This window comes from Drosophila sulfurigaster, chromosome 2R (genome assembly GCF_023558435.1).
Source record: "Drosophila sulfurigaster albostrigata strain 15112-1811.04 chromosome 2R, ASM2355843v2, whole genome shotgun sequence".
NCBI lineage: Eukaryota > Metazoa > Arthropoda > Insecta > Diptera > Drosophilidae > Drosophila > Drosophila sulfurigaster.
In genome coordinates, this window is record NC_084882.1 from 33,132,483 (window position 1) to 33,159,070 (window position 26,588).

General features: G+C 43.0%; 4 protein-coding genes across 6 annotated transcripts; all 4 read left to right on the forward strand.

The window, feature by feature from the left end:
- Positions 1–17,482, forward strand: LOC133837473 (uncharacterized). 2 transcript variants are annotated; one of them, XM_062268248.1, is made up of 4 exons: positions 1–923; positions 12,833–13,580; positions 15,092–15,793; positions 15,870–17,482. In XM_062268248.1, exons 2-4 carry the CDS (start codon positions 13,091–13,093, stop codon positions 17,111–17,113), a joined length of 2,436 nt encoding a protein of 811 aa, XP_062124232.1. In that variant the 5' UTR covers positions 1–923; positions 12,833–13,090; the 3' UTR covers positions 17,114–17,482. The 2 variants fall into 2 exon arrangements, with proteins under 2 accessions (XP_062124232.1, XP_062124231.1); XM_062268247.1 differs by having other exon boundaries at positions 3–923; positions 15,092–15,799.
- A 751-nt stretch (positions 17,483–18,233) lies between these two features.
- Positions 18,234–19,849, forward strand: LOC133839203 (triosephosphate isomerase). 2 transcript variants are annotated; one of them, XM_062270601.1, is made up of 3 exons: positions 18,234–18,475; positions 18,678–19,250; positions 19,314–19,849. In XM_062270601.1, the coding sequence occupies exons 1-3, from the start codon at positions 18,320–18,322 to the stop codon at positions 19,518–19,520; spliced, it is 936 nt and encodes a 311-aa protein (XP_062126585.1). In that variant the 5' UTR covers positions 18,234–18,319; the 3' UTR covers positions 19,521–19,849. The 2 variants fall into 2 exon arrangements, with proteins under 2 accessions (XP_062126585.1, XP_062126586.1); XM_062270602.1 differs by having other exon boundaries at positions 18,241–18,507.
- A 113-nt stretch (positions 19,850–19,962) lies between these two features.
- Positions 19,963–23,142, forward strand: LOC133839202 (uncharacterized). Its single transcript, XM_062270600.1, has 3 exons — positions 19,963–20,576; positions 20,632–21,912; positions 21,966–23,142. The coding sequence occupies exons 1-3, from the start codon at positions 20,146–20,148 to the stop codon at positions 23,011–23,013; spliced, it is 2,760 nt and encodes a 919-aa protein (XP_062126584.1). The 5' UTR covers positions 19,963–20,145; the 3' UTR covers positions 23,014–23,142.
- A 111-nt stretch (positions 23,143–23,253) lies between these two features.
- Positions 23,254–26,559, forward strand: LOC133839201 (uncharacterized). Its single transcript, XM_062270599.1, has 4 exons — positions 23,254–23,918; positions 23,977–24,139; positions 24,245–24,428; positions 24,481–26,559. Exons 1-4 carry the CDS (start codon positions 23,396–23,398, stop codon positions 26,443–26,445), a joined length of 2,835 nt encoding a protein of 944 aa, XP_062126583.1. The 5' UTR covers positions 23,254–23,395; the 3' UTR covers positions 26,446–26,559.
- Positions 26,560–26,588: the final 29 nt, after the last annotated feature.

A 26,588-nucleotide genomic window follows, 5' to 3' on the forward strand; every position in this document is an offset into this window, starting at 1 on the left:
AAGTCACAACAACAGTCGCAGTCGTCGTCGCAGTCGTCGTCACCGCAGTCGCAGTCGCAGTCCGAGTCGCAGCCTACGTTCCCTACGGCTATCGCGTTAGCTTATGCTACTACGAGTATATTATTGCTATTGCTATTGCTATCCGGCGGCAAATAACGCCGTATCCCAGCAAATTGTTTGCGCATTTTGCCATCGAGCGTTGGGCAGCGCGGATGAATTTCGCAGCAGAGGCGCGAATGTGCCAACACAAAACATAAATAATAAACGCGAATAAAAAAAAGCAACAAATAATAAAACTTAATAAAAAGCTAACTCCATAACCAATTCCAATTCCAAATCAAAATCAAATTCCAAATTCAAATGCGAATGCGAATACGAATTCCAGTGCGAAAGCGAATATGAATATGAATACGAATCGAATTGAAGAATTCATCACAAATATTAGTTGTCAATGAAAACGACGCCAAACTGAAGTTTTCCATCAACTTTATTTATTGCAAAGTGACGAGTGCCGTGCCAAACTTAAATTCAAATCCAAATCCAAATCGAAGTCAAAGTGTCAATTGAATTAGCGCGCCAATCGCGCGTCATTTGAAGTTTTTTTTTTGTTTCGAGTTTAATTCAAGCAACAGGTGTCAGCCATCGAGAAACTCTTTTGTCTGCCTCCCTCAAGTGAATCCCCCTGCTTAACCCCCTCATCCATCCACTCGCTGTGGCTGTTGCAAAAATTCACACTAATTAGGAGCCACTAAAGTGAAATTGAAAACCTGCTTCCGGAAGTGTTGTTGTTGTTATTATTGTGGATAAACCATTGCAGTCTTCTATTTATCGACTGTCCATAAAATATATGAAAAGTGAAGCAATCTTGTGTGCGTGTGTGTGTCTGTGGAAAACTTTGCAACAAATACAATTAGAAACTTCAGGTAACACATTTATTTTACTGTTTGCTTAAACAATTTTATCGTGATGAGTTTATGCGTATTCTAATTTTATTTGAAGTCGAATCCGGCTACAGCTTGTTTTTTATTTTTTTGATATGTTTGGTTTTATTTCCTGCGCATCGCAAATCGGATTACTGAAGGTTACAGCTGTAGTTATTATCCATATACTGACCATTCTAATTGCTCTGTCTGTTCATATTTGCATACATTAAACATATGCTACAAAGAAGGGAACGGACAGTAAAAAAATCAATAAAAATAGGATGGGAGAATGTGTTAGATAGATAGAAGAGTGAGCGGGGAAGAAGCGTAGTAAACTGATATTATGCTTAATGTAAATATTTATATTCGAGTCACCTGTTGCTGACCTGTTGAACGTTGAACGCTGCGTTGCGTTGCGTTTTGTTTGAGTCGTCGTTTGCCACTTAGTTGATTTTTGATAAATTAATAATGTTGCTAATTGCTAATTGCGGCTTCCGTCCGGTCAATCGAGTGCGCTCTCTCTCTCACAGCAATTCATCTGTAGTCGGCCCAACTGAATCAACTGAAAGCAACTAAAGTACATGCGAGGGAAATGCCAAAAGAAAACGCAAATTCACCTGTTGCCAGCACGAAGGCCATTGCTCATACGCCCCCAAGTCCCAGGAAGAATTGGCAGCCACAGCAGTTGATCAGCTCCCGCTGCTATTTGAATTATGGGCAAAAACTGTTTGCATATCTCAAAACAAATCGAGCAAAATGCTAGCCAAATGCAATGCCAGGGCAAATCATCTTGAAAGCTAGTTCACAGTCTGTCTGTCTTTCTATCTATCTATCCATATAGCTGCGTGTATCTCACAGATGCATTCGCTGCCCTCGCTGGTAACCGCAATTTCACATGCATTCACTGCGGTCGAAGGGGCTCTGCCTGACATTTTGTAGTCGCATTCGCATTCGCAATCGCAATCGTCTTCTGTTGATTGCGCCTTTGTGTATAAATTAATTAAATTAAAAGTTTCCGGTTAAGCCTCCCAAATGCCCAACGTGCATCGAGTGAGTGAGGATTGCACAGACGCACACTTTAGAAAATGCAATCATAAATGCAGATGCAGATGCAGATTAAGATAGAGAGCACTCCCTTTCTACATAGGTAAATAAAAATGTTTGCTTTAATGCATATAAATATTGTATTATAAGTATTAAATAAATATGTTTGCCATACTGCATATGAATATTGCATTATAAACAATGAATATTGAAATAAACTAATAATCAAAATATGCACATTCCATTCTTAAATTCGATGGTATGACAAATGACTTCATCTTTTATTTTGCCACAGTTCATTTCGAAATTTTCGCAGTTCATCAGCTAAACATAAACTTGATTGTGGTGACAAGTTGTCTTTGTTATAATTAAACCTAGTTTATTTATTGAACTGAGTTTTCTGCACTGCTCTTGAGTTGAATAATTGCTGTGCATATGGCTTTGTGCGGTTTGTGCTTCCAGGAAAAATGATTTATTTATTATAAATCATATGGAAAAATAAACCAAATAATCCTTTTAAAATACATCTGGCATTTGCCTGCTATCTTTAGACTTTTGCCACGAGCTCTTATGCGTTTATTTTGAGCTTCAACTGCTTGTGTGTGCAACGGTGCGAATGCGCAATGTTGGACTTATTAGTGCCTGTCTGAGGGAATCGAGCTGAGCTACACTCACATTTACTTGGTACGACATGACACCAGCTTATTGATGAATATTTTAAATATACGTATATAAAAGCAAATTTCGTCAACCTGCAAAATGAGCGAGATGAGATTGCGAGAGATATTTCCAGTTTGTTTGCGGCAAATTTCGACTGTTTATTTGTTTTTGTTTACTTATGCTGTTTATTGGTCTTGTTACTGTTGCCAAAAAAACCGCACAACAAGCTGAGGCAGAGTGGACAAGTCTGATTTGGTTTTGATTATTTGAATTAAAAGTAAGTCACGAATCCGTAAACAGCCGTCGATTTTAGCATGTTCGCCATTGGCAAACAAACAAACCGAAAACTCGAATCGAATCGAACGAAAAGTTTTGAACACTTCAATTAACATTCAGTTAGAAAATAACTATGCTGCTAATTGCAATGGCAAATTGGCATGCGCCATAAATTGATTGAGGCTGCGAAGTGTTGCAGATTTATTATTGTGGCATGCAACATATTATATATGATACGCATATGTTATATACATATATGATACGCCCCTAAATGTTGCTGCTGTGCAATTAATGTGCAGTTGACCTTCGGTTAACTAAAGAGCGAGTGTCAATATTTTGACAGCACGTTCATTCGCACAAGAACAGAATATGATGGATGCCTGGCACAATCCCCAAGGATAAAACGCTCTTCGCAGGCGGTTCGCTGAAGGTGTGGGCGGTTGGGGCGTGGTAGAGCTAATGTTGACAGCACTTGGCCACTTTAATGGCACCCTTTACGATGTCGACGACGGCGTGCAGCTTGTAGCTTGTGTCTGTGGCACGTTGCGGGCAGTTAAGCTGCCACACACACACACAGAAGACACATGCTTGCCACACACACAACCATACACTGTTCTCCTTGCTGACCATGTGACCTTTGCTCTGGTCGCTCGCCTGCTTTTTATTTACATGCCATTTGAGTTTGACACCTTTAAGAGCCACTTTAAAGTGTTGCACAAATATTTGTTTAATCATTTATTCAACTGCAAAGAATTCCCCGAAATCACATATATATAGAATGCTCTGCACTTAGCAACCTTTTTTGAATGCTGTCTATTGATCAGCATAGAAATTGGCATAGCAACAACAACACTTGATAGTAAAACTACCCCTGAAGCATTTCCATTTCCTAGCCTTAGTCATAACTTTCCATTTGCCGCTGAGCCTCATATAAACTTTCATAATAATGCAGTCCACTTTGTTGTTGTTCGCTTGCAGTTTGCTACTGGGGATTAGTGGGGTAGAGTGGGGTAGAGTGGGAGATAGATAGATGTAGTGTATGCTTGTGTCGTCTAAAGTGGATTACTTGAGTTGTGGCAAATTGCGTTTTGTAGTCGTGCCGATGCTTGATTAAAATATTACAAAAATAAAGATGTGTCTCGTTACGTGGATGGATGGAGGAGGAAGTTCGCCACATGCGGACAGCAGCACATCATTGCCACACATTTGTGTCGCCGCCTTTTTGGCAACCAATCACTAGACACCCCACAAACATACACATATATTATATATACACACACACACATGAAACTCAGCTGCACGTGGAGGCAGAAGTCGAATGTGATGTGATGGGAAATTCGTCAGTGCACACATTGCACATTAATATTGAGCGTAATTGCTGCCGCACACAGTCAGTCAGTCAATCAATCAGTCAGTCAGTCAGTCAGTCAGTCACTCACTCAGTCACTCATTTAGTTGATCCATGTTAAGCGATTTGTCTGCTGGCTTAATTAATCATGTGTGCGAAATAAATCATAAGCTTGAATTACGCACAGCACTCGCCAAAAGTATTCAACGCAAAGCATTCATAAATAGCTGACACACTCACAGGCAACGTGTTAATTTCGACTTTTAACACTATCCAAGAATATTTGTTATTTATTTATTTAGCCAGCTAGATGACTCACTTCATCGCCACCCCAATTTTGGCAAACGGGGAGCAAACCACCCAAAAATGAAATATGAAATATTCGAATTATATAGTATTAACGATCGGACGCCATGGCGTACCTGAACAATTGCACGTCGCCTCGCTTTGACCAATCCTTGGCTTTAACGTCACACAGCCATTTGTCAGATTTGTCAAAAAAAGAATAACAGATATAAACAAAGTAAAAAAAGAAAGAATGAAACAAAATATACAAACATTAAATGAAATGACATTTTAATAATAATTTTTATTGGCTATTGTTATGGCTGCCAATTTGGCGTTGGCTTCCACATACATATAGTATATCGAAATAAAAATAAAGAATCGTGGATCGTTTAAATGCAAATGCCGCTCAATTTGTTGCTCAGCTGCAAGGCAATCAAATGTGTTTAATGACTTTCAACTGTCGAGATTAGCTGCCCAGGTGGCCCAACGCAAAACGCAATTCCAATTTCAATCCCAATCGCAGTCGCGCTTTCTTCAACACACCCCTTTCGTGTCCCTCACAGCACGCAGCTTGCATTAATATTTTTCTTTCTTTTTTCACTTGCGAATCACATCCGCCGGAAATGAGCAACTTTTGAGCTAGCAGACGAAGAAAATAAAAACTTGATAAGAGGATTTACTTCGAGAGTTGGCTTCGAAATTTCTCACAGTGTACAGTGGCAGGACTTATTAAGTTTCAACTAAGTGCGCCACTTGTTGAAATGGTTTTAGTTTTAACTACAGTCCTTGCTCCTTGCCTACCCCAATGGTCAATAGGTCACGTTCTTGTGACGCCGTTAATGAAGCGCCTCCGCATTGCCCCACACATCATTAGCTCTCGACTCTGACGTCCCTCGATGCCCCTCCGTTCCCCTTCTCCTCCCATCTTCCTCCACAGCTGCCCACAGTTGCCCGTTCTCCAGTTACAACAATTGGCGAATGGCCGCTTTTGGGCATTGTAATTAAATTTAACTGCCGAGCAAACGCTCATTTCGCAGCCATTGACTTATGACAGTTTCGGGCCGCAAACTGACAGCAGACACTGTTGACAAAACATTTCAATATGTTGTCGACGGGGCAAGTCAACGTTTTCCTCAGTGCACACTGTGAATAGTGGAAAAAATTAAGCTACTTTTTGATTTAGCTTTAGTACATTTTGTTTTCATTTTAAGTACAATTTGAATTGCTTTGATTTGTTCATTTTAAGATTTTATCACCCACAGTGAAAGAAAAGATTCAATAAATAAAAGTAGACTATAAAATGTATGTGCTTTTCTTTTATTTACTATTAAGGGTTTGTCTAGATTATACATCTTTGATATTCAATAAATAAAAGAAGGCTACAAAAATATATATTATACTTTAATTTATTGAATTTAAAAAGATTTATAGTCTATTTAGTCCCTTAACTGAGAGTGATCAAATTTTACCAGTAACATTTTGTCTAAATAAGTATAAAGCATTTATTGCTCTATTTCAAAAAGTCTCTTATTACCTGTTATAAAATATTACTAAATCCTATTTCCTATATAATTGAATTTCATACGAACTGCAACTCTTAAGTAGAAAAGTATAACAATTAATTTTTACTATATAAAAGTAACTAAAGTTAATTTCAGTAAAATGTTTTCTTATTATATTTCCATTCCTTTATATATTTTCATATATTTCCACAAATGTAGAGCATATTAATAAGCAACTTAATACGTTGTTCTACATGACAATAATGAATGACTCTCATTAATATGGTGTAAAATAACTCATTAATATGCAAATATATAAAGGACAGTAAACTGATATTCAAATAAACAATTTCTTGAATTGTCTTTAAAAAACACTTTTCCCCATATACATATATCCAAAAGTGTTTGACTCTGCAAAATAATAGTTTATGAAAGCAACTAATATAATATTAGCAGTAACTATAATAAATGTTACATCATAACTCGTGTTGTTTTCCTTTTGTTTTCCTTATGCTTGAATAATTCTGGTGAAGAATGGAGAGTGAGTTTATTAATACAGAATAAGGCAGTGTGAGATGAACTGTGTGGCAGTGTAGCTAACAAATAGACGCAGTTTAATCATTACTCCATAGCCAGGAACACAGTTGTAAAACGTGAAAATTTACGAGCTGTCATGTGGAAAAGTGCAGAATCCACATTAGCTGACAGGAGATGTTCATAAGCTGACTTGTCAGCAGCGGCTTTGGCTTTTGGCTTCTCAAATTCTCAAATTCTCAAATTCTCAACTTCTCTAGAGCTGTGACTCTGTGTGGCATTCTCTCATGCTGCTCAGACGCATTTTCACGTTTTGTGGACAGAGGATGTCTAGGACAAACTGCTGCGCAAATAGCCAAGGCGAGGGTCAGAGGGAGAGAGGGTCTGAGGGTGGAGGGTCGACTGGCAACTGTAACGAGATGCGTGTCATTGCGCCAAAATCAACAAAAATGCAAACGATGTGTGCGCTGTCTCTCTGCTCTGTGGGATGTGGGTGCAAATATAAATGGGATTCAGAATGGGAATGGGAATGCCAAGGTGGCACCTTGTTGTTGTCGTTTTGCCAATTGTCATTTGCCATTTTGTATCACAAACATACGTAGAAGAAGTATCCCAATGTCAATGAAAGGCCAATTCAGTGCAGGGAAGCGAATCCTTCTCCCATATTGTAAAACAAGCAAACATCAATAGAATCTTTATTGCTTCTGTAAATATTTGCTTGGTTTGTGTCTTTTCCTCTTGTTCTTAAGGTTTTTAGTCGTTATCCTCTTAAAGTGTTTAACTGGACGCCCAACGCAAAAATCGGATAAGCAGGCACAAAAAAGACGACTTTTGCTTTTGCTTTTGCGCTTTCTTATGCAAAGTCACGACTCGGCGTTTGTTTGCCGTGTCCTTGGCAGCGGACTTTTTGGCAGCCCAGCTTTAAAGACTCTATTGGAGTAGGATTATGGCACTGGGATTGGGTATGATGGATTTGCTTGGTGACTTTCGGTGACTCTTGAAGCGTAAGCTGAAGGCGAATTCAATCACAGCTTCTTTTAATGGGCCACAACTTGCGGCCTCTGCAATTACACAAAAGAGTCGACAACAGCAACAACGAGAGGCTTCCTTTATGAGTGTGTGTGTGTGTGAGGGAGCGGCTTTATGGTTTCCATCGGAAGCAATGCCCAGAACACAGAGCTTGTTGTGAAATTAGTTGAAGCATAGAATATTACTCATACGCAGCGGAGACATGGGCCAACCTCATGGGAACTCATGGTGGATGGTGGAGCTTTTGCCAAATATTGTGAAATACTCGTACTCAAGTTGGCATTAGGAGCAGGCTTTGTCGCATGCTGTTTGATTGATTTGGAGTCGAGTGCCATGTGTCAAGGCACAAGGCTTCACTAGAAGAGAAACTAATCAATTCACTGGACTTTTCATCTTGCAATATGAATTGCAAATTAGGCTAGGAAATGGAAACTAGCATAGAAAAATGGCTGGAGATTGATAACAAATTCATAACATTTAATTACGTGCAATTTACTTATATGTTTACACCAAAGCCGATAACAACTCGTTGCTGTTGTTGCTGTTGTTGCTGTTGTTGTTGCTGGCAATTGAAATATGTGAACAATTGATGAGCAATTGCTGATAGCAACATGTGAGCCCCCTGACAGGACAATGTACAACAAATCACCAATTGCCAAAGAGGAGGGAGAGAGTGCGGAGAGGGGTGTGCTTAGCCTCTGCTACCTTTAGCAATTGCCGAAATTATCACTTGTGCACATGTGTTGTTTGCTCTCTGTCCTCTCTGTCCTCTCTGTCCTCTGTCCTCACTGCTTACTCACTCGCTTAACACTGTTGCGCATATTTATCTAAGGCCAGCAGACGAACGCCTCGCTTCGTTTATTTGCCCCGTCGCTGACATGGGAAGCGCGTCACATGTGCCGCACAGCACATGCCACCAGAAAACGGGGGAGAGAGGTAAGGGGAGTAAGGGAAAGGCAGCTACTTGAGTGATGGGATAGTCCAAAGTAAACTAGCTACGTCATGATGTCGCACGTCTGTCGCCAATTGCAATTCCAGTTGCGATTGAAATTGCGTAGTTCGCAGCAGCAGCAACAACGGCAACAACGGTAAAGGCAGTTGCAACACGGCTCACGTGATGTCAACATGTAAACAGCAAATACCAAAATACCCAAAACAAATAAATGTCTGTTCATTATAATGCATACTTCCGATGTAGCTACATAATATATAGTACATTGATAATACATATGTCACTCTGATTAACTCTGTTGATAAGGCATCGTCGTGTGCTCTTGCTCTCTCAATCTCCATTTGAGCCCTGTTTTATTGCTGCCCCATTCGCAGTGAATTCATATGAATTCTATAATTTTTTCGACAGCATTTGTTATGTTTGAATTCACTATTGCGACGGCATTCTCATTCATGATACGCAATCCCAGACGGCAAGCAGCAGCTTTTAGCTTTCAGATTCAACTGCGATTACTCATTGGGTTCATTCAGTTTTAAAACTCATTAACTGCACACTATTTCGCTGACTCTCTCTCTCTCTCTCTCTCTAATCTGTCAGACTTTTAGCTTTCAGATTCTCTCTCTCTCTCTCTCTCTCTCTCTCTCTCTCTCTCTCTCTCTCTCTCTCTCTCTCTCTCTATCTCTACTATCACTCTCACTCTCACTCTCACTCTTTTTTCTCTCCATTACTCTATTATAAATGCCAAGCGAATTGAAGTGAAGCTAGTCTGTCACACTCTCACTCTCTCTCTCTCTTTTCCTGATCTCTCTCCCTTACTCTCGCCCCTAAATACCAAATGAATTGAAGTCAAGATAAATGCGATTTCAATCCAAACAGCTTCCTAGCCGAACAGCTGCAATTCATTAATTACAATTCATTGGTTGCTCTTGTTTTCCCTATTACCATTTCTCTTGGCGAGTTTGAGTTGCAATTGTTTTAGATGGCAATTTGATTCCTTTTTCCTTTCAATATAAAAAGGTTATTTTCGACTTTAAGAATTCAACAATTATTCACAACTTGTTGTGATTTGAAGCAAACATAACAATGTTGAAGTAGCAATCAATTTTGTTTAAAATAGGTTTAGGTTTAGCTCTAAGTCAAGCTAAACCAAATTCGCACTAAACCACTTGTATTTATTTTTAAATTAAACAAAAAATTAATGACTCTGCGTGATGAGTAAGCTAAAAAGCAAAATTTTAACTGCATAGGGTATATATTTTTGGCATGCCGATAGAAGTGCTTCTTAATTGCTTTTTAAAGGCTCAAATATGGGAATTTAAGGTATTCGCATATAAGTATATATTTGCTTCCAGAAGAACCTAAGATAAACAGTCTAAGAATGGTAGAAATTAATGGGCTGTTGATATAAAGTAGAATTCATTCTATTAGTTATTTTGATTTATTTTTATACCCGCTACTCATAAGGTTAAAGGGTATTATAACTTTGTGGTTTCAGGAAGAGTATGTCATAGGCAGAAAGACCGACCTCATATATTCTTGATCAGCGTCAATAGCCGTGACGAAATAGCCATGTCCGTCCGTCTGTCCGTCCATCTGCCTGTCTGTCTGTCCGCATGAACACCTAGATCTCAAGACTATAAGAAAAATAAATATCACTTGTTATGTTTGCATGCATATTAAGTTTACTTCAAATTTATTGGCACGACTACTTTCGATAATTGGCACATAACTACGATCACTCTATTGTATATTTTGCATGTAGTACTATACCATTATACCAAAAGTAGCCTTCGGTATATTTTTAGTATTTTTGTGGTATATTAATGTGGTCTTTTTTTAAAATGAATACCCCACTGTTTTGCACGCTCGATTGTAGCTTTCTTACTTGCTAATTTTATGCCCGGTACCAATAGCTTTAAAATGTATTCTCATATGGTAATTCAATGCAGAGGGTGAACATATACCGCATTGAACATACATATAAACCACATTGCTGAACACTCATTTCATTTCTTTTCTTTTCATTATTGCAGCTAATCTTGCTCCATATTTGCAGGCAATGAAACTCATTGCATTGAAAATATAATGGTATTTATACGAGTTGCAGTTAAAGTTGCAAAATGTGGCAGAGTTATGCCTTGCCATTATCAGTTGCTTTAGTATTACTATTTGCCTTATTAACGATTAAATGAACTTTGGAATTTGCGCTATTGCAAAGTTGAGGCAAAAATAATTAAGTGGCTCTATGCGAGTTTAAATGTAGAATTATGCTATGAATCATTTCTAGGTCTGCAAGCAGCAATCGCAGAGAAAATTCATTCGCTTTGAGGGAGGAAAGGGGGAGAGTGTCAGAGGGCAAGCAAGCAGAATGCATTAAGATAAATGCAGCCAGTTGAGAGCACTTTTCGAGTGTTTGCCAAAAAAAGAGATTCGATAGCAAGGCCAAAGCGTGTTAAGAGCCACTTTGCAGCTGATGCTGACAGCAGCTGCAATTGCAACTGAGCAGCGAAAGGGAAGAACACGATTCCACAATGTCATCTTCATCATCTGATTTTATGGTTATGAAAGCACGCAAAACGGGGAAAAAAAGTGGAAGAAGAAGTTGAGCACAGTTCAAAGGGTTGCGCATGGGGGCGTATGAGTTATGGTTATGTGTGTGTTACGCATACGCAGTGTATGTCCGCATAGAGTGTAGAAAAAGAAGAAGCTGCTGAGCCCAAGGTCTGTGTCACAAGGGAGACCACAAGGAATTGATTTGCCACTCACGTACACCAACTATGAGTGTGTGTGTCTTGTGTTTTGTGTCCTAGGCAACGATTTTAATTATGCTTGTCATTGAAAGCGTTTCATATTGCATATCAAATGACTTCAAACAAATCAAAGTTGCGGGTGCTTGGTGCATTGAACTGGGACAAGCAACAAGACTTTTGAAATTTCTCGCACGCAATTGATTAAAGTGTAAACAGAAGGCCAAAGGCGCTAATTGTATTAGCCAAATTAATTAAATCAATACAGACGGCAGCAACAAAGCAGCGAACAGCAAACAGCGAACAGCGATGGCGACAGAAAGGTTAACAATTGCCCATTTGCTGATTGTTTGAGCTGCTTTTTAACTGGAATACAAATGCGAATGCCTATGGAAATGGACAAGGGCGCAAACCTCTTCCCTCCCCCGACCTTTTCCCTCTCAAAGTCGAATACCAAATGCCACTTTACAATAGCTGGCGACTCCTTGTTGCCAACTAGCGAGTGCTGCTGCCTGTTGAAAAACGTTGTAAATGCCATTCAAAATGAATTAATTAGACAAAAGCCAATTACGCAAAACGACTTACGGCAAAATGACCGACATCGGCACGCAACCAGCACAGCTCCCCAGAGAGAGCGAGAGAGGGAACGGGTAGCAACAAAGGGGAGAAGGAGGGAAGGAGCGTCACAGGGTCGATTTGGCTAAGACCAAAATAAGTAATAAATTCCAAGGGCCAATAAATGAACGGCAATCGTTTATGACATGTCCGTTTGGCCCCAAAGCGCAGCGTTAATTTGACAAGCCTTTTCTCTAACTGCCAGGAGAGACATTCAGAAGAGGGATAGAGAGAGAGATAGAGAGAAGATAGAGAGGTAGTTAGAGAGCGAGAGGCAGCCCCACTTAAAGTGTCGCTCGCTTTGATGATGAAGTGTGCCATTTGCTTTGAGAGTCAGTTACCACAAAATTCACTTAGCTGCACTCACATGTTTGTTTGTGAGTGTTTGCTGATAAATCGCCAAGGACAACGCTCTGGCAGGCCAATTAAATGGAAAACGTTTTCATGCCGCGCTCGCGCCCTCTCAAAATTCGTTGTCAACGCTTGATTGATGCAAAAGCGAGAGCTAAAGTGCGAACGTTTGCCGCACGCTTCGCTTGCCACAATTTGTTGCACTTTCATGCTCAACTTGCGGTAAACAAGTCGCGCATCCTGTGCAAGCGCTGCTAAAGCGAGTTCATTTGTTTTGGCCTTTTGGCCGCAGCACGCGAAGCAGCCACAAAAGCTGATAGCTAGATAAATAGATAGTGTTGTTGTTATTGTTCTTGTTGTTGTTATTGTATATTTTTAGACAACAAGCTGGCGCTGTTATCGACTGCTGAGCGTATTTTTGGCAAATATTTATCAATTTATTGCACTGAAAAATTGCCACAATTACTTATATATATACTCTCGATACAATATCGTGGTGTAAACGTGCCGAACAATGATTAATTTCACTCACTCTCACTCTTTTTTCTTCTTTTCACTTTCAGCTACATGAAGGACGCGTTGTTGCTGTGGGACAACGAACAGAAAATTTACACGGCGAACATGGCGTATGCGCAACGTGCACTTGCAACATGTGTTATTTATGTCCATGCCCCTCTGCAGAGTCAATTAAAAGCAACGCGCCTCACCGCACAACATAATTGAAAACAACAACAGAAAAGAAATACACAAAAAAACACACAAACCACAATTAATTAGTCAATTCCAGAAAGAGAGAGAGAGAAAGAAACTGCATCGAAACCATGTCCGAGTTTCGATTTTTCTCGTACAGCGATTTTGCCTTCTCCACTTCCAAGCAATCCAAGGAATGGATCAGTCTGCCCATCTCACAGTATCAGGCGACGACGACCAAACCGATTGTGCAGGAGGGCATCGAGTTTGACATTCCGTATACCGTCTTCGAGGTGCTCGTCGCCATCTTCAGCATCATTGGCAACCTGATGGTCATCATTGTGTTTCGCCGTGAACGAAAGCTGCGTCGTCGCACCAATTACTACATCGTTTCGCTGGCCATGGCTGATTTCCTTGTCGGTTCCTTGGGTATTCCATTTGCCATCTTGGCCTCGGTTGGTTTGCCCAAGAATCTGCATGCGTGTCTCTTCACGGTTTCGTTGTTGGTCGTGCTCTGCACCATCTCCATCTTCTGCCTGGTTGCTGTGTCCGTCGATCGCTACTGGGCCATCCTCTATCCGATGGCCTATTCCCGCAATGTTCGCACTCGCACTGCCATTGGTAAGTTCCTCCAAGAGGAGGCATCTTTAGTTTTCATACACTTTCCATTGTCTCGCCTTTGTGGTTGCAACAAAGCGCTGCTAATGACCAACAAATCAACATATTGCCAACTAGTCCTCGTTACTTGCATATTGCCTTTTGTTTTGCCCGCATGCAACCAGCTGTCATGTTTAACTTGCGGCTTTTGTGGCAGGCGGCAGCTGGAAACAAAAGCGTTGATAGCTGTCGAGATGATAGCCTTTTTTTTCTGTAAATCGTTTATTAAATATGCTCGTGTTGCTGAATAGAACAGAACAGAAATGTGAGGCAAGAGAAATCTTTAAAGGAAGAGGATTGAGTTTGGGATTCAGTTTAAAATACTAAAGCCTTAGTAATAGATAATGTAGGTGTATTTATTTATTCATTTAATATTGATAATTTAGCAAGTAAAACTGCCAAGGTTGACATGTACAACATGTAAACATTATTGTAGACCTTAAATGTAGCTCCAACTGTTTATTCAAAGCTAGGCCATATAATTAAAATATATATAGAATAACCATTAGAAGTTATTACAAATCAAACGGACTGCTTTCTACTGCTTAGTTGTGAATTTAATTTAATTATCATCAGTGACTTTTATAGATTTAAAGTGGTACAAAAAAATAGATGTTTATTTCAAGTGTAATTCAGCAGTAAACAACTTAATAAAATTACTATCAATCAATCAATTATGAAATTACTTTGTTAGGATTTTTCTCTACAACTCAATTTAATTGAATTGTTAATAATAAAGGTCATTTTATTTAGAAAAATATATCAAGTGATATGACTAAATTAAAATGTTTCACACCATTTAAATCAAATAATAATGCCAATATAAAGTAGAGCTAAAAAGTAAGCAATAACAAAGAATAGGAAAGTTCTTTTAGTGTCTTATAATTTGGTTGTAAACCTTACATACTTAAAACAAAACACATTTTTTCGCGCTATCTAGATTTTATATACACTCACACCACATAGACAAAAAGAATTAGCTGGTTAGGCATTAAAATGTGTTGGGCGAGACGCATAAAGTTTTTTGGTTAAGCATTGATGAGGTAGGCAAGAATAAAGGCAATAGCCATAAAAGCCACTGGCTGAGACAGAACTAAGCTTAAGTGATTTCGGGTTGATGGCGTGTGTGATGCTGTGTGTTAGTTAGTATAATAGTGTGTGTGTGTTGCCAGGCTGAGCATGTGCGTCATTTGACTGCTGTTGGTGGTGGTGCATGAGATGGTTCAATGCACTGAGGATGCAAAGCCAAACAATATCATGGCCAGAGTGCAGCAGCAGCATCAGCACACATTTGTGATAGTCATTAGCATTTGTTGAGTCACTAAACAGCGACTAGTGGAGAGAGAGCGACTAACTTTCATCCCCATTTGCTGTGGCAGTGACGTCAGCGCCTGTCAAGGAGACTGACAATACATCGCAGGGGCTTCAACATTGTCTTTATGCTAATCCAGTGCATCCCTTTTCATTCATTGCAGTCATCATCTCGGTGTGCTGGGTGGCTGGCACCATTGTGGGCTTCCTGCCGCTCTTCGGCTGGCATGCGGACGTCCAGCACGATCAGGAGTGTCTCTTCGTCGAGGTGATGGACTACAACTATCTGGTGTTTCTCTACTTTGCCACCATCATCACGCCCGCACTGCTGATGCTCGCCTTCTACACGCACATCTATCGCGTGATCATACGGCAAGTGCGTCAGATTGTCACCATGAATCCTGCCTCGGATCTCAGTCGCCGCTCCTCGACAGCTCAAATGCAGGTGACAACTCCGGGGCGAGCAGGACACACCGGAACCATGTTGCGTGTCCTCGGAGCTGCACGCAAGCGTGATGTGAAGGCCACTCAGAATCTGTCGATTATTGTGCTGTTCTTTATGATCTGCTGGATACCGCTGTACACGATCAACTGCATCAAGGCCTTCTGTCCCGATTGCTATGTGCATCCCAAGCTGACGCTCTTCTGCATCATACTCTCGCATCTCAATTCGGCGGTGAATCCTGTGCTGTACGCTTATCACCTCAAGGACTTTCGGCTGGCTTTGAAGAACCTCATGCTGAAGCTGATGGGCGTGGACATTGATCAGCAGGCGGATGCGATGCATCGCTTCTCGCTGGCCAGTCAGCATCGTCTGCAGTCGATGGACTCCAATATGCGCTCCACGCAGCCGCGCATGTATGTGGGTGAGTGTGAGTGCGCGTCGTCTACTTTAATGCCCAAAGAGTGCCCTGCTAATGTTGCTCCTTTTGCTGCTTATAGATTCACCCATTTGGCTGCGACAGCAGCAGGAGGCGCTGAAGAACTCGCAGCTGCTGCCCAAGTGCGGAGTCCTCACTCCCTGTGTGAACAGCATCAATCAAACGGTGGCCGCTGCCGTCACCGCTTCCACGGACATTGAGCGGGATATGTGGAACATTATGGAGGCATCGAGTGGAGCTGAGTTGGGCGAGGTGAGCTACGAGTTTCCCAGTGCCAAGCAGCAGGCCGCACAGCTCAGCGATCACGACAGCAGCATCTCCATCTCGGCACCGGCGACAGCAGCTCAATCGTTGCCACAACAGCAGCAGCAGCCGCAACGTTGTGACAGCGCCTTTTCCTACGATAATCAAAACTACTCGACGGGACCCGAGGATGGCATCAGTCTGCCCGAGGATCTCGAGTACGAGGATGTCTTTGTGCCGCCCAACAACATCAACTATCAAGGTGTCGATCCCGTTGAGCTGCGGCGCTCACTGGCCTGCGTGATGCGTGAGAAACTGCGTTCGGATGACACCGATTACTACAGCCAACAGAGGCTGCCACAGGACAACGAACTGCCCACGGAGTTGCAGCTGGAACTCAAGCGCGAAATGGAGCTGGATGGCAGCTCTACACGCACCTCGCCCAGCAATGGTTCACTGCCGCAACTGCTGCGTTCCAAGCTGCTGGCCGTCAACTCGAACAGCGATCACTGCTTGCCCCTGCCACGCTCCAGTATGCCCGGTGCCGTCTATGTGATCGATGGCACCACGAATCCGATGTCATCGAATTCTGGTCACAAGCCCAAGTATCGCAAGTCGACGGCGTTGACGCGCAACTCACGCAAGAAGAGCCGCTCATGCTCGTGCACCAGCGAACAGAAGCTGATGAGTTCCATCGATACAACCTGTTCGAATGTGTCCAGCGATACGCACAACAATAATCTCAGCAATCGCTATGAGGAGCCACTGCAGACGCCGCCGGTGCAGAGTGGGAATCATGAGCACTTCTTCAGTCCATTGAAGTCGGTGGGCAGCTTTATGCAGCATTCCAATCTCTTCAATCTGTTCCAGCCGCACGTCAGCAATCAGTCCAAAGATGCCAATGCGACTGCGACTGTGGCTCCAACTTCAATACCACTTCCTCCTCCGCCTCCGTCTGCTCCAGCAGCAGGAACAACAACAACACGACTGACCATCGATGCATTGACACCGCTGTCGGCGTCGTCCTCATCCTCGCTAGTCGCCGCCAGCGTTGAGAGTTGACCACAGTGCAAGAACAGTGCTCGGGAAAATGCTTCCGTCATTCCACCCACAACTCTGACTACTCCCAGTCCTTCCAATCCTTGCACTAATCCTCAAGCGGCAGGCAAACTCTAGGCAAATACTCGCAAGTCAAAGCTTTTATTTTAAGTTCATCCGAATTACAAGTACATCTAGAAGTAGAAGTCAATGTGTGGCATCGTTTCCAGTTGCTTTATAGTGTGAATTATGCGCATTTATTTTCCATTACAATTATGTTAGTTAATTGTTCGAACTAATGCCTAAACTAATAATGTTAAACTTAAAGTGAATTTAAGCAAATTATTGTATATTGTGCATACTCGTGTTTCCCAACAAAACAAAACAGAAGAATAGAAAAGGAAAAACCAACAAAACAAAACAAAACAGATAAACCATAAAGATAAACGAAAACAATTTCTCTTTTTGGATGATATGATTTATATGATATGAAAGCAGTTAATCCTACGTACTATAATATGCATGTGTATTTATCAAAGTATACTTGGAACGTCTGTGAAAACCAAAATATATATATGTATATGTATTTGTATATGTATATGTGTAGTTTAAATGTATAGTTGAAGATCAATTAAAATAAAAATATATGAAATACTAAAACCATAATAATCCAAAGGCTATCTCGTATTACTTCTTCTCATTATGTAATGCTGTACAAAAATAAATCTTTTAAATTAAACAGTATTTGGTTTGTTTTTAAATACTGATTTTTAGTTAAAATATTTAAAAATTGAAAACATAATATAATTTACAATATAATTAAAAATATAATTTTTGAAAAAATTTTATTTTTTTACAAAATGATTAAAAATATACCAATAAAATAAACTAGCCAATTATTTAAGTTAGGTATTTTTTAAGACCTATCGCATGGAATGCTTGAAAATATCGTTCTAACAGCTGTGACATTCCAGCGCACTTCAAGATACTTTAGAGCTTTTGATGGGTTTGTGTCTTCGCTCAGTAAAAAGTATGCAAGAAATTTCAAATAATAGCAAGCTTAGTTATTATTGTTTGCCGTATTTATTTTGTAATATGACTTTACAGGCTTTCAAAATTAATAAATGTTATTTGTCGAGCAGCATGTTTTTGGGTTCATCAAACGTTTGTTATAATTTGACAAGAGGGAGGGCAAATCAACGTGTCCACACAGTCAACAGAAATCCGACGATGCCGAAATCTAGTCCGGACAACAACCAAAATCCCAAAGACTTGGCGCTGGATGCGCTTAAAAGTGTGGTGTCGGAAGCTTTTGTGGGCAAATTCACAGCTGTTTTTCCAAAGCTTTTCAAGTGCCAATGGAAGACGTACGAAGGTCAGAAGAAGGTTAGTTAGTACATCAGTTGATTACATTCGAGGTGGGTGTGTTTTTCTCGCTGTGCCGCTAAAGTAAAAGTGATGAAATTTTGCGATTGCATTTGCGGCGACTTATCAATCAAAGAAAAAAACTAACTTTGGAATTAGCTTATCTAAAATTCGAAAGTACTAATTGAATTCAATTGGTTTTACACAACTTTTTCGCCCGCAGTTTTTTGCAAATTTCTCAGACACCGGGTGCAACATGGCTGGCCGTAAATTCTGCGTTGGTGGCAACTGGAAGATGAATGGCGATCAAAAGTCGATTGCCGAGATCGCCAAGACCCTCAGCGCTGCCTCGCTGGACCCCAACACAGAGGTCGTAATCGGCGCCCCCGCCATCTATCTGATGTACGCACGCAACCTTCTGCCCTGCAGTATCGGTGTCGCCGGCCAAAATGCCTACAAGGTGGCCAAGGGCGCCTTCACTGGTGAGATTTCGCCCGCCATGTTGAAGGACATCGGTGCCGATTGGGTCATCCTGGGCCACTCTGAGCGTCGTGCCATCTTCAAGGAGTCCGACGAACTTATCGCCGAGAAGGCCGAGCACGCTTTGGCCGAGGGCCTCAAGGTTATTGCCTGCATTGGCGAAACACTCGAGGAGCGCGAGGCTGGCAACACCAACGATGTGGTTGCTCGTCAGATGTGCGCCTACGCCAAGAAGATCCGCGACTGGACGAACGTTGTGGTTGCCTACGAGCCAGTGTGGGCCATTGGCACCGGCAAGACCGCCACTCCTGATCAGGTAACCTAACTACTCCTTACTGTTTAAGTTTCGATTATTAATCTTTCATTATTTTGTGTCTAGGCCCAAGAGGTGCACGCCTATCTGCGCAAATGGCTGGTTGAGAACGTCTCCCAGGCTGTGTCCGACTCTCTGCGCATTCAGTACGGTGGCTCTGTGACCGCTGCCAATGCCAAGGAGCTGGCCAAGAAGCCCGACATCGATGGCTTCCTTGTTGGCGGTGCTTCTCTGAAGCCCGAGTTCGTTGACATCATCAACGCTCGCCAGTAAAAATACAGCTAGAGAACTGCCCAAGAAACAAATAAGCAAGAAAGAAGAACTTTGTTACCCGGATCTGAAATTTATTGCATTAAGCGCACATACATTACAAATTTGTTGTCATATCGATTAGCGATACCACTCGATACTCTAATACAATAGTTATCGAATGTAATTCAAAATTCTATGTCGCTGTTCCATTTATTATTTATTGAAACTTTGTGGCAAATTTTGAATTTGAAAAACAAATTATTTTTGTTAATGATTCTCTTAGGATTATTTGGATTACACTTCGAACGCTAAGGCCACAAAATAAATGTTATAAAACTATTATAAAAGAATTGGCATTAATGAACTTTTTACTAATTTGACTTAAACTTAGCAACCTGTAACATTGATTTTCAGTTATGTGTTAGAAAATGTGTTACATTTATTATAGTTATAGTTTGCATTTCATTCACTTCCAATTTTTTATGACACACGAAGATTTTCTGTTTTTTAGCTACAAATTTTACATTGATTAAAATTTTTCATTTTCACAAAATTGTAAAAAGCTCAAGAGAGAGTTAAGAAAAACCAATTTAAGAGACTAGACATCTAGTCGTAAGTAATACAGATATATTGATAAGCGATTGTAATGGATCCATTGAAGCAGAATTATACCTACGATGTCATATTGCGAAAGGCGCAACTGCCACGCCCCGAAGATGGGGATGGCGACGAGGTCGATCGCACTTTTAGCGTTCGTCTTTTCAATGAATTTGTCGATCTGACGGCCAATCGCATACTGACCGAACACTTTCCCTGCAAGTTCCTAGGTGAGCTTGTCGCCAGTCCCTGCGATCTCATTGGCTCCTTGAGTTCCAAAGGCATCTGTGTGACTGTCTACGATAATCAGGAGATCTTGGGCTCTGGCAATGCGATGCTTTCGGATTCGGTGCTGCGCAAGTTGGTTAATCAGACCTTTAAGGTCAACGAAGTGGTCTCTGTAGATATAACGAAGGATAAGAAAACAGTTGGCACACTAGAGCTGAATGTGAAACTCGCCTCAGCGGATCCTGATCTAGAGTAAGTCCTTTATAAGAATTATATTTATGGGTCTAATTTGACTTTCTTCTCTTAGCACTCGATTGCATCACTTTGGCTGCTATGATATTTGTCGACCGCTGGACAAGTCGGTGAATCCTCGAGATGTCGTCTTCACACTCGGTCGCTCAAACAGATGTGCAGCCACCACCTGTATTACCGATGAGCGTCTGATGTCGGGAGCTGGCGCTCCTTTTAACTGTATGCATGAGAAGGGTGGCCCCAAAGAACAATGCGGTTGCTTCATAGCCGGTGTCAAGCCGCCTCCTGCTCTGGATCAGAGCAAGGAACGTGAACAGAAGCTGCTCAAGAAACTGCTCACTGATCTGGATATAGATCGAGAACATATACCCACACCTCCTCCAGGTCATACGCAGTCCAGGCAGCAGAAGTGTCAGTGTCGTAAGTCCAGCGACAGCAGCTATTTTTCACCCATGGAATTCTGGTCAGATGTGCTAGACACTGACGACGATGATGATGATGGGGTTGATGAGGAGGCAGAATCTCCAGATGTGGGTTTATTACCGCATCAGCTCCAAGAGCTGGAAGCAAAACGCAAGAAGGCGCTAGGCGTTTGTCCGACAATCCCAACGCCTGAGCTGACAAACGTCAAGTACAAGCCGCCGAATCTGTGCCCAGTTTGCAATGCCAACATCACCTGGCTGCCCAAGGTGGCCGCGTGTCCTTACTGCGGCTACAAACGCTTCGACATGGACAAGCCCAGCGAGGAGCCCTTCGATGAGACGGCAACAGCCGCCGAAGTATTGCGCAATCATTTCATGCAAACGCGCTTCGCAGATGGCGACAACCAACGGAAGCATTCGGCTTGTGCCTCTAGCGACCCGAAAGTAGAGTCGCCAATAGCTGGCAAGGTGCCAAAGGAATGCAGCTGCAGCTCTTTGAGAGTCTGCACACGATGTCGCATTAAGGAGCTGTGTGAGCAGATGTTTCACATGGACATCAAATCGAAGACGCCAAAGTTGCCAGCATCGTCGCCAGCCACGACCAAGGGTGTGAAGGAAAAGACCTCAACGCCATCGATGCGCCGTGAGCAACTAGTCAACATCTTTACAGAGATGCGGGATAATTATGCGAGTAAGGAGGGTAAAGAGCAGACAGCGGAGCAGCTTTGTGCAGCAAAGGGCAAGTCGGGTAAGGCAGGCAAAAAAGGCGCCAAGTCGGGAGGCAAGTCGGGTAAGCCTGGTGGCAAGAAACGCACTTCACCTGCTGTCAAAAAACTGCTGAAGGAACTGGATCAGAGCATGCCCAGCAAGCCCAAGAAGAAGAAGAAGGCAAAGCGACGCTCGCGTTCCAAGCGGTAGTTAAAACTCTTCTCTATAATTCCACACTACTAATAATGTCTCTTCTTAGCTACACTTTCTTGGAGTCGAAGCCGCCTGTCAAACCAGTGACCACACATCAGTGTTGTGCACGTGGAAAGGGTCGAGTGCCCTGCAACATGGGCTGGATGTGGACAGCTAACGAGTTGGCACGTCACAGATGCTGGAAACCCGGCGCCATCACGAAACCTATACGCGAGCTAATGTCTTATTTTCTGCGCGATTACCCTGTCGATGTGATTGGCACATCCCGTCGACATTGTGGCAAAAGGAAGCCGGATGACGTCTCGCAGACTGAAGAGGAGCCGTTGGTGCAGCATCCAACTCTACACATTGTGAAGAAGCATGATGAGTACATCATAACGTTGCGGCCGCTCAAAGATCCCAAGACATTGTCTGTGGCCGCCAATCCGTATGCGAACATGAAGCCAGTGGTGTTCCGTATTGTTAAGGATCCGGTTGCGGCAGGCGAACGCGAGATGAAGATGACGCTGCAGGATAATGGTTTCCCGGTTTGCACTTGCAATCAGCCGATTGCCAATTGCTTTTGTCGCAGCCACAATGATAAACTGATTGTTGAACAGGCTGTGCGGAGTCTGGCAGCTGAACGTGGCTGGAAGGACATTACAGGCAGCTTTGTTTACAACGATCTTTCGGATAGCGACAGCGACAATGAGCTGGACTTTGGCGTCACGCCGCCAGCGGGAGTTATAAAACCAGAGCGTATGCGGCAACCAGATCGAGCTCACTGCGAGACACAATATGATGCGAATGATTGGGCCATGCCGACCATGTTTCCTCATCCGCCAAGTGCTCTGGTGCAGTATGGCGGTTGTGTAGTTGGCGAGCGGAAAGGACGCTTCCCCTGGATTATGGGCAAGGGATTTGTGCATAGGGAGCAGAAGCCAGCAAAGAAAATTAACCAACCCAAGAAGGAGAAGAAATCAAAGGGCAGGCAAAAAGGGGGCTACGATGCGGGAGATTTTCAGGCGAATTATTTACCCTTTCATCGAAATTGGCACAAATCGAATGCGCCGCTCAAAACTCCGTTGACTTACGACAGTGGACCACTTCGATAAAGTGATAAAAATACAAAAAAAAAGGAACCAGTAAGATAACGTAATGTAGAAGATACAAATTTTAAGTATAATCCAAAAATATTGTTAACTGAGAGTTGGTAATTAAATCGTATTTTATTAATATTAAAAGGAATGTTTCCTTGAGATGTGATCTAGTAGTCGGTGAAGTGCATTTAATTTTACTGCCCAGCATGCCTTGACAACTCTTTAGTTATCTACACCTTTTCGACTCCACAAATTTTTTCATACTCTATTGAAATTTCAGGGCGATAGCTTCCAGGCTCTAGCAATTTATAAATTTATAGCTGTGAAATTATTAAGTTTCTCTTGCTTTTTCATTTGCACGAAATTCAATTCCAATTAATTGTTTTCGATTATCAACATGGCGAAAGCTCCCTGCTGTTGGGCTTCCAATGAGTTAAGTCGCGATAAAGAGCATTATATGCGTTGTTCCACGCGGCCGAATCAACCGCCGCCTTGTGACGATGGCAAAGGTAAGAAGGGAAAGGACAAGGATAAGAATAAGAATGTCTGCTGTGGCATGGCGTTTCGCCAGCAAATGGCCAAAGATGCCGAGCAGCAGGATTCCGAGGAGTTACAGTGCGGACCTTCGAAGGGCAAGAAGGGCAAAAACAAAGCCGATAAGGAAAACTATCGCTGCTTTACTGCCAAGATGATTTGCATGAAGCTCTATATGCCTGGTCGGGACTTCGAGTGTCCCGATCAACTGAAGATTACGGCGAATGTGTGTCGGGGGTGCAAGCTGGTATTGTGTTCTAATCGCATCAATGTCAACTGTTTGCCGACGGAGCCGAGCGCTAAATTTTCCATGCTGGCTGAATGTCTGGAGAAGGAGCTGAACGAGGGCATCTCTGTGTCCGTCTCATACATGAAGAAAGAAATCGGTAGGAGAAGAATGTATATTCTAAAAGTAAGGTATAATAATTATATTATTCTTCTTAGGACGCGGCTGCTTTGTGCCATCCGAAGCAGTTATTCTGCGCATGGTTAACACACTTCAGGAGGTCGTTTACACTGCCAATGTTGAGCTGACCTGCAAGGGCTGCACCGTTGGCATGTGCACTATCCGGATGTCAATGCTCATGCGGTGTCAGAACCTTGATCCGTAAGTAAGATCGGCTGGCTGCTGGAGCCTGGAGCTACGCCACACGCCACACAACTGAATTTCAATAGAGTAATTTTGGATATGGATACACGGACCCCTTTGCAGCTTGGAGACTTCCAACAATGACGGTGACTGCGACGACGTTTGTGGGGACGACTTTGGCCCCACTTCACAGAGTTGTTGCTCATCCTCCGATCCTTGCCTGGGCTTCGTTAGCATGGAGGATCCTTCCTTCAGTTCGACTTGTTTTAAAACTTCCGAAAGCACCAGAAGAAGGGCTGGCGCTGAGGTGAGTGTAAGTTTGGTGACCGATTTATGCTTAACTCTCGAAATCCTTTTAGCCCGTAAAAAGGCTTATCGACATGGCAGGTCCCTATGCCGTCTATGGTTCACCGGATAATACAGCTGACTGTTTGGACTTGGACTTCAAGGCTGTACCAGGACCGGGCGGACAATTCTACCTCACCTCGCATCTGGGTGGTGGCAATACAAATCGCGTGTGTCCACAGATTTCTGCGCCCAAGCTGAAGCAGATGGGTATAAAGGTAGCACGCGAATGTCCAGTGTGTCATGAGGATGTCTCATGGCTACCACAAATTTCGGCGTGTCCGCATTGCGGCTACAAGCCATTGCCTGAATTCGAGGAGAAAGAATACGATGAGCAAGCTTCTGCCAAGGACATACTCAACGAGTTCTTTGATTCCATAGGCAAAGATCCAAATGGTTACATACAAAACGGCGCATCGGAGAGCACTTGTTCACCCAACTGCGAGCAGCAGCAGCCGGGGAGCAAGGCATCCGATGGCTTTGATACCATTGTGCAGGACTACGAAGCCCTTAAGAAGAGCATCAAGAAGTGCAGGTCCGCACAGACGTGCAGCGGCCTTCCAAAAACTGCCCAGAAAGCAAAGCCACAAAATCTGCTTAAGGTCTTCACCGAGCTGCGTGATATGTTTCAGAGTGGCGATGCTGACGATAAGAAACAGGCCAAGCTTAAGGAGATCTGTGAACAGGCCTGCAAATTGGCCAAGGCCACAAAAGGACATGGCGGCAGAAGATCACTGTCGAAACTAAGCGATCCCTGTGCAGTCCGTAAGATGCGAAAGCGTTATTCAAAGCGGGAACGAGCGCATGTCAAGTCGCGGCTCTATTCGCCCGTGGATCCGCTCGAGCATCGCAGACAAGGTCATGTACATTGCCATCAGGACGAGCACAAAGTCCCTGCGCACATGGGCTGGCTGTGGACCCAATGCCCCATGGCCCAGCGGCCAGGCTGGCGACCTGGCGCCATACGTCGCTCCATACGTGAACTGATGAGCTACTTTCTTAAGGACTTTCCCGTGGACAGCATACCCATCTCGAAGTACATGTCCTATCATCGCCAGAAGCCACAACCGGAGGAGGAAGAGGTGGAAACGGCTGAAAATCTAGTGCAACGACCCACGCTGCATATTGAGAAGAAGAACGACGAGTTCTTAATAACGCTGAGACCACTTAAGGATGCGGAGACCTTAAAGCAAGCAGCGAATCCGTACGCAAACATGAAACCAGTGCAATTTCGCATTGTGAAGAATCCTCTGCTGAAGCAGATACGCGAACTGAAGCGTTGCCTCAAGAAGATGGGCTTTAGCAAGTGCAAGTGTCACAGGCCTGTGATGCAGTGCTACTGCCGCAGCTTCATCGACAAGAAGCAGTTGGTCGACGAGGTGCAGCGTCAGTGCCGCAAGCGAAACATGGAGGGCTGTGAATGCGACATCGTGCTCTCCGACACCAGCGACAGCGAGGCTGAGTTTGACTTTGGTGTCACGCCGCCAGCGGGTCTCATGCATCCGGAGCGACTGAAGCGCACCCATGTGACGCACACGGAGACGCAGTACAATGAGAACGATTGGGCCATGCCCACCATGTATCCGCATCCGCCCAATGCTCAGGTGCAGTATGGCGGTTGTGTGGTGGGCGAGCGACAGAAACGTTTCGATTGGATCTTCGGCAAGGGATTTGTGCATCGCGAACCGAAGCCACCCAAGATGCGCAATCCACCCAAGAAGAAGCCCAAGCGTCCCTTCCCCGGTGCTCCGCAACCCCGGCAAGAAGGTGGCTTTACATCCGATGTCGAGTCGCCGCCCAAACATATCCCCAAGCGGGAGTATCAGCTGGATGCGTCGCCGAATGTGGATCGCCTGAAGCGACTCAATCGAGCCTCTCATCCGCCCACAGCGCTGGAATTCCAGCGCTCCAGAGAACGGGAGCCGGAAGCGAGAAAGGTCCGGTTTGATATCGCTCAAAACGAACAGTATCTCATTTAAGTAGTCATTCAAAATTATGGTATTTTAATTTTACGCTTTTAGCACATCTTCAGATTTGAATCAAGTTTCAGGAATAGTTGTAATAAAGATATCCAATACATTTTTATAAATGAATTGGGACTTATTTCATATATTGTAGAATA

Bases quoted from the DNA above. Each gene is read 5' to 3' on its own strand.
- LOC133837473 (XM_062268247.1), top strand. From the start codon at position 13,091: ATGTCCGAGTTTCGATTTTTCTCGTACAGCGATTTTGCCTTCTCCACT. The intron at 13,581-15,091 runs GTAAGTTCCTCC...CATTCATTGCAG, and splicing joins TCGCACTCGCACTGCCATTG to TCATCATCTCGGTGTGCTGG. The intron at 15,800-15,869 runs GTGAGTGCGCGT...TGCTGCTTATAG, and splicing joins GCGCATGTATGTGGGTGAGT to ATTCACCCATTTGGCTGCGA.
- LOC133839201 (XM_062270599.1), top strand. From the start codon at position 23,396: ATGGCGAAAGCTCCCTGCTGTTGGGCTTCCAATGAGTTAAGTCGCGAT. The intron at 23,919-23,976 runs GTAGGAGAAGAA...TATTCTTCTTAG, and splicing joins ATACATGAAGAAAGAAATCG to GACGCGGCTGCTTTGTGCCA. The intron at 24,429-24,480 runs GTGAGTGTAAGT...AAATCCTTTTAG, and splicing joins GAAGAAGGGCTGGCGCTGAG to CCCGTAAAAAGGCTTATCGA.
- LOC133839202 (XM_062270600.1), top strand. From the start codon at position 20,146: ATGGATCCATTGAAGCAGAATTATACCTACGATGTCATATTGCGAAAG. The intron at 20,577-20,631 runs GTAAGTCCTTTA...TTCTTCTCTTAG, and splicing joins TCAGCGGATCCTGATCTAGA to CACTCGATTGCATCACTTTG. The intron at 21,913-21,965 runs GTAGTTAAAACT...GTCTCTTCTTAG, and splicing joins CGACGCTCGCGTTCCAAGCG to CTACACTTTCTTGGAGTCGA.
- LOC133839203 (XM_062270601.1), top strand. From the start codon at position 18,320: ATGCCGAAATCTAGTCCGGACAACAACCAAAATCCCAAAGACTTGGCG. The intron at 18,476-18,677 runs GTTAGTTAGTAC...TTTCGCCCGCAG, and splicing joins CGTACGAAGGTCAGAAGAAG to TTTTTTGCAAATTTCTCAGA. The intron at 19,251-19,313 runs GTAACCTAACTA...TTTTGTGTCTAG, and splicing joins AGACCGCCACTCCTGATCAG to GCCCAAGAGGTGCACGCCTA.